Genomic DNA, 12,717 nt, shown 5'->3' on the forward strand with positions numbered 1-12,717 from the left:
CTGCCCTTTCAGAGGGGGACCTCCTGAGCTGCCCTGGCCTCTGGGGAGGACCTGGGGCTCCCGCTGGCTGCCAGGAGGTGGTGGGGCTGGCGCCTGCTGCCCTCTTTCCCACAGTCCTCCAGGAGGGAAGTCCCCCCAAGGGGCAGGCAATGCCTTGGGTCTCCAGCATCTGGGGGCTGAGTGCCGGTTTCAGAGACACCATCTTTGTCCTACCCTCCTGCTCTGCACTGTCCCTCTGCCAACCCCTGGACTTTGCTCCTTCCTTGGTTTCCTTACAAAAGGCAAAGTTCCAGGGCTTCTCCTCTCTGCCTCCACCTGCTCACACCTGGGACGCATGGCAAGGCACCAGGTGGCCTCCCCTGCCCAGGGACCTTCCAAGAGTGGTATAGGTCCATGCCACCGTCATGTAACAGAGAGACTGTGTGTGCCAGGCTCTGTGCTAAGCACTTCAGAGCCACCACGGCCCTGTGAGCTGGGCAGCACACTTATCAACCCATGTAACAGATGAGAACCCTGACACTCAGAAGTTGAGGGGCTGGGCCACAGACACTCAGGCCTCCTCACGGTCAAGGCTTGGGTCTGGTGTTTGGAAAAAGCAAGATACAAACAGACACATGCACACACACACATGCACGTGATCTAATGACACATGCTTTCGCTTACCCACACACAGCAATCGTGTGTCTCCACTTGCAGCCACATGCATCCTTTCACACATGTGCTGGCTCAGCCACCCAGTACCAGGCTTGTCATGCACACTGGTGGCGCAAATGATGGATATGGTCACATATTCACTCAAATGTGCACACAGTCACCCAAAGGCAGGGAGACACTCCTGACATGCACACTCCCACGTGGAGGTGCAGGACTGCACACACAACCCCAGAAGCTGCAATGCAAGTCTGCTGACGATGGCTAGCCAGTGTGCCCGGATCCAGCAAGCACGCTCCCTTGGGGCCCCCATGGCAGCTCCTGGCATGGCTGGCAAGAGGGGAAGGAAGCCCGAGCTCTGTGCAGGGAGATCCTGGCCTCAGCGGCCAGGAGGGAAACCCCTCTTGAAACCCTAAAGACCTGCAAGTGTCTGCTGTGAGGAGGCAGGTGGTGGCACTGCCCCCTGTCCACCTCCTGCCCCCAAAGCCCAGAGCTGTTACCTCCCTGGCCACCCAGGCCTCAGGCCAGAGGAACTGCTTATGCCTGAACTTCAACTCTGAGCAACTAGAGGGGCAAAGGGCACCATCAGGCAAGTTCCTGGTCAGCACATCCGTAGGGCGGTCAAGGGCCCGCGACCCTAGTCTCAGGGAGGCAGGAGATCCAGGTGGGGCTCATGAATGGCCGGGGCAACTGACTCTACTTCTCTGGGCCCAGTTTCCCCACCTGGAAGAAACGTGCAGATTCAACTCAGGGGCTGCCCCCTGCTCCCCAAGGGCAGTTAACACCACCTATCTTCACAGCTGGTGGGCCACACGGCCGCCTGCCTTCCTTGGAGGAGAGCAGACACTTTCCTGTCCCTGTGGAGGACCTGCCTGTGCATGTGCCCGGTGCCTCAGGAACATTTCACGCACTGTGACATCTGTAAGTCCACAGGTGAGGCGACCACGGCAGCCAGGAGTTGAGGAATTACCTGTCTGGGGTGCTCAAGTCCGTGCCAGGCTCCCACTGCCCACGGCTCCCTCCACCTTGACCTCTCGCATGCCCGGGGGCCAGGGCCCCTCGTGACAGAGGTGGACGGAGATAACCAGGGCTGGGCTGCCCCCTCCCTCTGGCCACAGCCCAGATGGATAGGGGTTGGGTGGAGCAAGAATCCCGTAGGAAGAGATTCAGTTCAGGTGGCTGTGGCCCCCAAGGGCTTAAATACTGCCCCCCTCCCCCTCCCAGTCATGAGCCTGACAGTTACAGAGAAAGGGCCTCCGGGGACAAAGGCCCGCGACAGGATGGAGTCCCAAGGAGGGCAGGGCAGGAGGTGGGGAGGTTCCTGGACTCACTGGCCAACGGTCCTTTCCTCTCAACTGGCCAGGACCACCCCGCCCCCCCACCTCAGCTCTACCCAGTGGTAGGCACACCTGGACGCTCAGGTGGTGTCCAGAGAAGAGGCCCTGTTTCTTCCCCAAGAGAACCAATTCTGGATCCCAGCCCAGAGATGGGGAGGGCTCCAGGTGCCCTCCAGCCCCGGGGTGGCCCCTGTCCCCTCTTATCCTGGGAGAAAAGGGGGAGCTGAGCAGCCTCAATTCACTTAAGTATGCACCCACCGCGCCAGGAGCAGGGCTGGCTTGGGCAGCGCTCCTGCATCCTCCTTCCCTCCACACCAGTGGCCTCCTGCCCCCCTCCCCCGCAGGCTCGGCGGCCCACCAGCATGAAGCACCCGGCCGGCCGCACCCCTGAGCCCCCCGCCACCGCTGCCTGGCCTGGTCCATTGTCTGCAGCGCCCTCGGCCTGCCCTCCTCCTGCCACATGGCGCCTGGATGGGGGCTGCCAGGCAGAGCCTCTGCCACACCTAACCATGGCCCGGCACAGGGCACAGGGCGCCACCAGGCCACCCCAGCTCCGGAGGTGGGCACCCCCCTCCCCAGTGGCAGGGGGGGCCGGGGAGGCTCCTAGGGTTGAGGTTATGGCCCAAGGTCACATGGTGAGAGAATGGTCAAGGTCAGATTAGAAGCCAGGATCCCTGAGGGCACTCAGAAACCCTAGGGCGGAGGGTCACCCACAGCCCCACTCCTCACTGCCCTCCCCAGAGGGAACACCCGAGGGCCACTGGGTGGGCCTCACAACCTTCCGGCTCCAAAGTCCCAAAGCCCATGGCCTGGCAGTCTGGCCCTGCCCGCTCTCTCCATTCCACTGCATGGCCCTTGCCGGTGGCCGGGGGCTCTGCACCTCGCTCCTTCCGGCTGCAGACAGCCCGCATTTGTTTCCTTATCGCCGCTGGGCACAGGGTCAGTACCCACGAACTAAAGCAACCCCTAGAAAGTCCACTGGGCCCGATTTCCTTCATCCCCGCAGCAAGCCTCAGGTGGGTATTCTCCTCACAGCCGGGGAACAGCCAGGCTCGGAGGGACTGAACGCCTGTTTTAGGACATCCCGTAATAAGCATTGAGCTGGGACACAGACACAGGTGTCCATCTCCAAAGCCAGTGTCCTTAACCGTGAGGCTGCCTGCCTCCCCGTGAGCACCGGGATGGAAGCAGGCAGGCAGAGGAGGAAGCAGCGCCTAGCCTGGTCCTGGCCTCTCGGCCTCCCGCCCTAGTCCCCAGTAGGTGGCATCATTTACAGGACAGTGTTTATGCCCTGAATGACGGACATGCAGGCACGGGGGTACAAGGGGCCACAGATGGGGAAACTGAGGCCAGTGAGAAGGAACATGCCAAGGTCACAAAGCCAATCTGTCTCAAAGCTGCCCCAGAACTGCAGTTCCCTATTCCAGGGGCTCTATACCCCCTCCCCCCAGCCATACCCTCCCGTGCCATCCTGCCTCAGGCCCAGGTCGCTCATGGCTGCAGAGCGGCAGAGCACAGGGCACTATGCCCGGTCCCCCACTCTGGCTGGCACCTGGCCCCATCCACTCAGCCTTCTGACCCTACATTTTCTGACATTCTGCCACTCAACTGTCACTCAGGTATCCAGGAAATAGCCTCTGTTGCTAGGGGGCTGGCCTGATGCCAGGTGGCTGGCTGGCAGGGTGGGGCAATGGGGAGTGGGGAGCAGTCTGAGGTTTCCCTCTGGAAGGATCCAGGGGGCAGGGGTGGATCAGCCATAAGGAGTACCTAAGGTCCACACACAGGTCATCAGAAAGCCCCCAGCCCTCAACCTTCCTGCAGGCAAGTATCTGGGGTCCTGTAGTTGCCAAGCAATTGCTCCGGGTGGCCATGGGAACTCTCCATTCTTCTGGAGCTTGTCATTTTTAGGGGGATGCCCTCTCCTCTGCACCTCCTCACCCTGGCTTGCCTGTCCTGGGAGGAGACATTGAAGTTCCGTAAGCTCACTTCCCCACCCCACAGAGACCCACCCAGCCATGACCCTAGGAGAAGATGCTTTGAGGTTCAAAACTCCAGAAGCCTGAGAAAATGCAGAGCCCAGAGCCCAAGGCCTTTATTAGAGCGGGGAGAGGTGGATAGGGGCTCATTAGCTCTGTTTATGTCTCCTCTCACTCTGTTAACCACTGCCGCAGGGCCTGCCCAGCCCTGACCGTTGGAGCTCACTGTAATTGGAAGGAATTTGGTCCCAGCACCCACGCCCGGCCCCTCCCAGGCTTGTCTGCACACGGGGACTGGCCCCCACCAGTCCCGCCACTCCCTAGCTGTGGGAGTCCCTTTGCCTCCCAGTGCCTCCGTTTCCCCACCCGTAAGTGAGGATGGCAGCAGTACCTATCTAGCACATGCCATGAGACACTGCAGCCCAAGGTCAGGCACAGACAAGGTGCTACGGGCTGGCTGTCACTGCCAGGCACCTCCACAGCACAGGACAGAGGTGCCAGAGTGGCCCGGGAGCTTACTCCACAGAGCACAGCCCCATGGCTAGTGGGCCGCTGATGGCAGAGTGGCCACTGAATCCAGTCCCCCGGGCTCCAGCCCAATGCCTTCTTCAGAGGATCTATGGCTTGTCCCATACCCCCATTCCTCCATTCCTACTCTACCGTCTTGTCCCCTCTGAGGGGAGTCAAGGCCCTCCGCACGGGCTGAGTGCTTAGCACAGAGGCCCTCGATAAATATGTGATGCGTGAATCAATCAGTGACTGGCTGTCAAGGGCTAATGGTCTCGACCTTGTGGGATTCAGAAGTGTCCAGGGACCACAGTAAGAAGTGGTCAGCGCCATGCTGGGCACTTTGCTCCATCTCGCTGTTGCCCATGGGAGCCCACTCTCGGGCAAGGAGCCCAGGGCGCCTGCTCCTCTGCCCCAGATGGCCCTCCTGCTTTGTACAAGAAGACAGGGCAGAACTCCACCAGGCAAGCGTTGGGGAGCTCAAGCAGCACAGATCCCTTTGGGCAGGGTCTCTGGGGAAGGGACCCCTCAAGTCTTGACCTGCGTGGACAGCCCACCCACGCCCACCCGGGACTCATGGTGCCTCGCCCATCCTGCAGTAAGAGGAGAGCTATCTGGAAACCACAAGTGTAATCATAGCTGCAGGGCCCCTGGAAATGGCGAAGGGGCAGCTCAGCTTGCAGATGAAGGAGGAAACACAAACTCTGACCACTGCGGTCCTGGGCCAGGCCCGGCCCGGCACCCTGGCCTCCCACCCAAGCTGCCACCCAGTCGTTACTCCACGGCCCCGCCTCGTTTGATTTCCTCCACAGCGCGTGTCACCCCTGAAATGACTGTGCTCCTGGTCTGTTTACAGTTGAGTGTCGTCTCCTCGCAACTGGAAGGTGAGACCTTTGTCTACCCTGGGGCTGCTCCAAGCAGCACTGGGGTGGCCACAAGGAGGTCACAGTGCCACCTGCTGGCGCTGCGCCAGGATGCACCAAGCCAGGGAAGAGCCTGGCTCCACTCACACCCCACAACCCTGAGCTGGGCGCCCAGTCCCCAAGACCTCCTCGGACCCCAATGGCTCCCCTGTCCCTGTGGGCCTCTGGGTGCCTGGCCTTCAGTGGGAGAGTCTGTTGTGGGTTGAACTGTGTCCCCGGAAAGACATGTTGAAGTGCTAAGGCCTGGCACCTGTGAATGAGACCTTACTTGGAAATATTGTCTTTGCAGATGGAATCAAGTTAAGACGAGATCATACTGGATTAGGGTAGACCTCAATTCAATGAAGGGTGTCCTTTTTTTTTTTTTTTGAGGAAGATTAGCCCTGAGCTAACATCTGCCGCCAATCCTCCTCTTTTTGCTGAGGAAGACTGGCCCTGAGCTAACATCTGTGCCTATCTTCCTCTATTTTATATGTGGGATGCCTGCCACAGCATGGCTTGCCAAGCGGTGCCATGTCCGCACCTGGGATCCGAACCAGTGAACCCCAGGCCGCTGAATTGGAACGTGTGAACTTAACCGCTGCGCCACTGGGCTGGCCTTCAAATGGTGTCCTTTTAAGAAGAGGGAAAACTGGACATGGACACAAAGAAAAGGCCACATGAAGACGGAAGCAGAGTCTAGAGTGACACATCTACAAGACAAGGGATGCTAATGATTGCTGGCAACCACCAGAAGCTGGAAGAGGCAAGGAAGGATCCCTTCCTAGGGCCTTAAGGGAGAGCATGGGGAGCCGACACCTTGATTTGGACTTCTAGCCTCTAGAACGGGGAGAGAATAAATTTCTGTTGTTTTCAGCCTCTCAGTTTGTAGTACTTTGTTTTCAAAGATTTAATTTTTTTCCTTTTTCTCCCCAAAGCCCCCCAGTACGTAGTTGTATATTCTTCGTTGTGGGTCCTTCTAGTTGTGGCATGTGGCATGTGGGACGCTGCCTCAGCGTGGTTTGATGAGCAGTGCCATGTCCGCGCCCAGGATTCGAACCAACGAAATACTGGGCCGCCGGCAGCAGAGCACGCCAACTTAACCACTTGGCCACGGGGCCAGCCCTGTAGTACTTTGTTATGGCAGACATGGGAAACCAATACAACACCCCCACTGCACTGACCCCCACCTCTGCCACCCTGGCCAAGTGCAGCCAAGCCTGTGTTTCAGGAAGAGCCCCAGGAACCTGATGATGAAGCAGGCGGTGACCTGGGGCAGGGAAGATGGAGTGCAGGTGAGTGCCCACTAGACAACCAGCCTTGATCGTCATCCTCATCTTCAGCATCACGCCTTCCTTCCTCGAATCAACCCTGACCACAGGACACCTCCTTCCAGCATATCTGTCTGGATCCACCCACGGCCCAGGCAAATCTTGCCAATAACACATGAATGATCTCAGAGACAGACCCCACCCGAGTCGAGCCTCAGATGAGACAGTAGCGCCAGCTTCCTGGGAGACCTTGAGGCCGAGGCTCCCAGTTGAGCCGAGCTTGGATCCTGGTACAGAAGCTGTGAGATGGTCAATGTTTGTTCTTGTAAGCACTAAGTTAGGGTAATGCTGTCACACAGCATAGACAACAAGTTCCTCCTTCCAGGCTGGGTCTGGCCCTGCCCTCCTCCCTCCTCCCATCTCTCCTCCCCAGCTCTCTCCAGCCACACTGGCTCCTTTCTCACCTCCCCTCTGGCCAAGTTCTCTCCTGCCTCAAGTCTCTGTACTTTTGAGCTCCTCCCTTGCCCCCACCCCCAGCACACCACCCACAGATGGATGCAGGGCTGGGTCCTCTTGTCCTTCTGGTGCCAACAAATGTCCCCACAGAGGCCTTTTGGATCCACCTAGGGGCTCCCAGCTCTCCCTCCAGCGCCTGCTTCATTTCCCTGGAGTCCCTGCTCTTCTCTTTCATGTGGATTTGCTTTCACGCTTTGTCCCTTCCTCCTCCAGGCTGTGAGCTCCTGGAGAGCAGGGACCATGTGGGTGCTGTCCACCTCCAGGCCCAACACGGCCCTGCTCAGGGTGAGTACTGGGGGCAAAGTAGCTGCAAGAATAAAAAGAGGATCTCAGAGCACCCACCTTGGCCCTCCCACCTCTGAGCAGCTCACAATGTGGACAAGGATGCCCACGATAGAAGGTGCCTGTGGGGTTGGGGGGGGGGGAGCCCAGATTGACCCGTGGGTGTCCCTTCCCTGATCAGGTTGCTCCATGAGCACAGCGGGCAGAGCCCGCCCCCTGGTGGTCAGCCCCAGCACTGCAGCCCCGGACTGGAAACCAGAAAACAAAACACACACCTTTGTTTGGATGTAGTCTAGGCACTGGATCCACCAGGGCCCAGGAGGCAAAGGGGCAGGACCTACAGGCTCCAGGGGCCACGTGCGGGACCTCAGAAGCCTCCCTTGTCCCCTCTTTCCCTCCACTGAGCCTGGCATGTCCAGTTCACTCATGAGGCCTCCTCAGCCCAGCCAGGGCAATGACTCCGCCCCACTTCCAAATGAGGACCCCGATGCTCCAAGGAAGGCCTTGTCCCTGGTCCCTGGACAAGTGGCCCATTGTTCTGCCACGTTCTGCACTACCCAGGTCACAAGCCCCCAAGGCTCTAGGCTGGCTGCCCTCTGCTCAGAAGGACCTCAAGGGAGTAGAAAGCATCTTCCAAGGACTTGGAGCACATGGGTCATGGGTGGAGAACTAAGGTCAACTGACTCTTCTATGAGTCTGTGGGACTCTTGGGGCCACCCCGTCTATACACCCCAATTTATAGAGGAATAGGCTGAGGCCTTCTCTCCTGAAGCCCCCTCCACATTAGGGAGGCAGAGTGTCCTCCCAGTTCCAGGTGCCCAGAGTGACAGATGCAGGACCCCAGGAACCGTCCTCTCCAGGCTGCCCTTGGGATGGTCCCTGGCCAGCAGCCCCCTGGCAACCCTGGGGATGCGCTGGCCACAAGTCTGACATCTCTCTCCCTCCCCATTCTACGGACCTGGCGTGTGTGTAGGGGCCGGCAGACCCCTGCCTCATGGCAGAGCTGTCTCCGACCTCTTTCTTCTTTTCCGTCACCTCCCAAGTGTGCACTCCTCCTCTGACACCACTCCCCGGTCCCTACCTGTGAAGTCAATGTGCGTGTATGTACCTGTGGGCGCGTGGGGATGCCCAGAGGAAACGGCCCCACATGAGAGGCGGTGGACAAGGAGCCCCCAGGATGTTAGGGGCTCTCATTCCCAAAAGAAACCCAACAGGAGGGTTGAGTCCTGGCCTAGGAGGCTGGAACCCTCCAATCTCCCCTGGACTCTGCCACCCCGTGGCCCGGAGCCAGTCCCTGCCTGTCTCTTGGCCTCAGTCTCCCAATTGTACCAGAAGGGGTTGAACGCGGAACTGCGTAAGCGCGCGCTCAGCGTGGACGCGGCGTCGTGCTCCCTCCCCGCCGGATGGGGTGTGGGCGGGGGGCATGTGGCGGGGAGGGCGGCAGGGCCGGGCCGGGCGGGGCACTCACCTGGCAATCTACCATCATCCTCAGCCCTGGCAGCGCATCGCCGGCCCCAGGGCGGGGCCCGGGGCTCGCAGAGGCCGCTGGCCTCGGCCCGCGCGCGGCGCAGGGGGGCGCTCGGCTGCGGGGCTCATGGCGCGGCCTCCCGTCCCCGCCGGGCCCGGGGCTCCGCGGCCACCGCCGCCGCCCGCGCCGCTCCCATTGTCCTCGCTGCGCCGCGCCACCGGCCGCTCGGGCCCCGCTGCTCGGTTCCGCCGGGCTCTGGGCTCCGGCCGGGTGGGCGGGGACAGCCGCGGCCCCGCCCCCTCCCTGCCCCGGCCCGCCCGCAGGTGTGAGGGGCGGGCCCCGCCGCGCGAGCTCCCCGGGGGCGCGCTCGGGGGCGCGCACGGGCCTCCCTCCCGCAGGCGGACGTGGGTGGGCCCCGCTGGGGCAGCCGGGCCTTGTGTCCACAGCCGGGCGCGCACACGGGGCCTGCGCGGGCCCGCGGACAGCGCGTGCACGTGAACCCCGCCCTGCCGCGCGCGCACAGCTCACCGAGGGCTCAGCGCGGGGCTGGTCCCCGTGTCCCCCGCCCCCACCGCCTGCTCCGTGCCTCCTACGCCTCCTAGGATCTCGGGCCACCTGAAACCCGACCAGGCGGGGGCTGCTGGGCGCTGGGCCGGGTGGTTGTGGAGGCCTGGGGACGCGGGAGTCACTGAATATACAACCCCATCCTTCTGTCCCGGTCCTCATATGCCACCTGCAGGGGCAGCTTGGTGGATATCTGGGGACAGGGGGACCGGGAGGTGGCAGTGGACACCGAGTGTAGGCAAGGAGGTTAGGCCGCCCCTTCCGCCTCCTCCATTACACCCCCCTTCCCCTTCTTCTTGCAGGACCGCAGGACACGAGGTCCAGCCTATCCTTGACTGCAGCCCTAGCTGGTGTGGAGGGGCTGGAGGGAGCCCAGGGAAGTGGGCCCACCACCGGGAGGGGCGGGGGTAGGGGGGTGGAGTTACTGTTAGGGAGCCCCTGGGCACTGAGTGATTTCACCCCATTTTATAGATGAGCAGTGGCCCCAGCACTCAGGGTCACTCTGCTATAAGTGACCAGGTCCAGCCAAACCCGGCGCTGACCATCAGAGGCCTGCCACGTGTTGGTGCTCCCCCAGCCAGGCCACGGCCTCAGTCCAGCTCTTTGGGCCCCTTCATCTCCTGCTTTAATCCCAGCACACCCTCCCGAGGGCGGAGTCACTGACCCCATTCTCAGTGGAGGAAACTGAGGCTTGAAGAAGTCACCACATGAGCTGGCCTGTCCCAGGGCCGGGGCATGGCCCAGCTGGGGTCGCAACCTAGGTCAATCTGACCCCAAAGGCTGTGCTTGCACAGGAGCCCAAGGAGGTGCCTCTGAGCCCAGCCTTGGAGGTGAGTCCACGGAGGCTGGGGGGCGACAGGGAGGGACACTGCAGGCAGGGGGCTCTGAGAGGGGCAAGGGCTTGGCGGGCTCCCTGAGGGAGGAAGGCTCTAGGGAGGCTGGAGTGGGGTGAGGGGTGCACAGGGGAGGGCATCTGGCCCGGGTCACACAGGACTCTGAGTGTTGGGCAAAGAGTCAGGAGTCACTGCAGGTTGGGGGCAGCAGGGGCCACAGTGCAGGAGGTTTGATCAGAGCCCCAGCATCTCAGAGTTGGAGGGAGCTTAGTGGGCACGTGATCCACCCCACCCAAGCACACATCCGTGAGCCCCAGCCAGGCATGAGGCCTGCCTTAGTTTCCTCCTGTGCACGGTGGGGGCTGTGGAGGTCGTCTGCCTCCTCCCAGAGCTGGGCATGCTGTCTGGGGGGCCCAAAGATGGCTCTTCTCAAGGTAGTTGCCCAAGAAGAGTCAGTGTCCAGAAGTCTTCCAGCTTAATCTCATTTAATCCTCATCCCAGGGCCTTACAGAGGTGGCGTGACCTGCCCAACATCCCACAGCTGCTGGGACAGACGGAAACCTGTGTTCTTTCAGCTGCCTCACATTCACACAGCCATTCAACAAACATTCCTGGAGTGCCTCCTGGGCTTCAGGTACCAGGGAAACCTGGTCAGCCACCATAGGTGTCCTTTGGAGTCTACCCACTGGGGAAAGGGGTAGGGGTTGGCAGAACATTGTAAATGATAACACAGCGTGAGGAGGATTTATGGGAACACCGAACAGCACCTGCTCTGGAGGGGGGCACAAATCAAGGCAGTCTTCCTAGTGGAGGTGGTGTCAGGAGTGAGTCCCCAGGAATTGGCCAGGTGATGGGACCGGGAGGCCTGACTGGTGGGCTGTGTGAGCAGAGGTGTGCTGGGCCAGGCCATACAGTTGAGCGACCATTTTGGATGGTAATGCTGGGGAGGAGCCTGTTGGCCATGAAGGGACAGGAAGCTTCAGTTCCAGGGGTCTCCATTGCAGGGGGCGCTGCGGATATTTGTAATTTTGTCTATTTCTTAAAGAAGTACTTCTACAATTTAAAAAAGCTCAGAGTTCCCAAACTGATCTGCTCTGGCAAGATTGGTGCCCAGAGCTCAGATCAGGCCCTGGCAGCCAGGCTGAGGGCTGCTGGGGCTGCCTCTGGGCACTCCTGCCCCCTCTGCTGGGTCGGGCCGGTTCCCCTCCCCTCTGCCCGCCCCAGGCCCCTTGCTTCTTCCCACCCTGGAGCAGCTCTGCAGCTCTGGCCCCAGGCCCTCAGCTCCTCGGGGAAGTAGCCTGGATCCTGGTTTGGTTTCAGGAGTTGGGGCCTGTCACCCACTCAACTCATGTCTGAGGACCATGCCCTGGGATGGGGACCAGGGTCAGTCAAAGTCCCTTGTGGGGGCTTAGGTCCAGGAGATGCTGGGCCCAGAGCTGGGCTGGGAGTGGGGTGGGGGCTCCCTTCTCCCCTGCAAGGCTGGTGGTGCCCAGGCCTGGGGGCTACCTGCTCCTGAGCCTTCCCTGGTCTTCACATCCAGGGGCCTCTTCTTTGGCACAGCCCTGCTTCATAGCCCCTCCCTGCCCTGGGAAGGTGCTCCCTGCTGGGGACACACGGGCCATGGATCCACCTGCGCATCAGTCCAGGAAGCACCCCAGGGCCTCTCCCTGACAGGGCTTCTCCCTGACTCGTGCGCTGCGGCCCAGGCTGTCTCCTCACTTGGTCACGGTCTGTCTGCACTCTTGTGATCTGTCCCTGCTCACGGGCCAAACCACAGGTTGCAGGAAGAGTGGCCTCAGGGCTGAACCCTAGCTTTGCCAGGAGTGGCCAGGTGCCCATCCCGATATGGCCACAGAGTGCACCTCTCCCCACCCTCCCCTTCTCCTTTCCACAGCAAAGATGCTGCTGCCCCCAGGGGAGTGGACACGAGGCCACCCAGCCCTGAATCTACACCCCCCCTCCCGCCCCCCGCAGACAGACAGAACCAGTGTGGGGCTCTCAAGTCCCTCTGGGGCCACGCTGGTGAGGCTGCCCTCACAGGTCCTCTGATCCTGAGTCTGCGCCACACCCACCAGTGTCCTCACAGGCTGAGGCGGACCCGACACAGGAGGGCTAGCAGACGTATCTTTTATGCACTGAGGGACTAAGAACCCACAGGGTATCCCGCTGATGGGCTCTGCTCCCCTCGACTCGGTCGGGAACGTGGCACGTCTGACAGCACGCTCCCACGGCACCCACTCTCCAGAACGAAATCCTGTCTGTCACAGCAGCCGGCTTTAGCCCAGGTTTTCTGAAAAGCTGTCTCCTCCCTCCCCCACCGCCACAAGTTGATTGTATTTGAAATCCAGGCTGCCTGTACCCCAGCGGCTGGCAGCACAGACACTCAGAGGTGCAGGGGAGAACACCTTGG

General features: G+C 61.1%; 1 protein-coding gene across 2 annotated transcripts in view; it reads right to left on the reverse strand.

Annotated features, from left to right (window-relative positions):
- Positions 1-9,341, reverse strand: part of RALGDS (ral guanine nucleotide dissociation stimulator) — a 47,754-nt gene extending 38,413 nt beyond the window's left edge. The window contains exon 1 of one of the 2 annotated variants that reach the window (XM_070596261.1): positions 8,911-9,341. In XM_070596261.1, coding sequence (XP_070452362.1) covers positions 8,911-8,928 — 18 coding nt within the window. In that variant the 5' untranslated portion in view covers positions 8,929-9,341. The remainder of the gene's footprint in view (positions 1-8,910) is intronic. The other variant, XM_070596260.1, reaches the window with a different exon arrangement.
- Between the last annotated feature and the right edge of the window lie 3,376 nt (positions 9,342-12,717).

This window comes from Equus przewalskii, chromosome 26, assembly GCF_037783145.1.
Source record: "Equus przewalskii isolate Varuska chromosome 26, EquPr2, whole genome shotgun sequence".
Classification (NCBI taxonomy): Eukaryota; Metazoa; Chordata; class Mammalia; order Perissodactyla; family Equidae; genus Equus; species Equus przewalskii.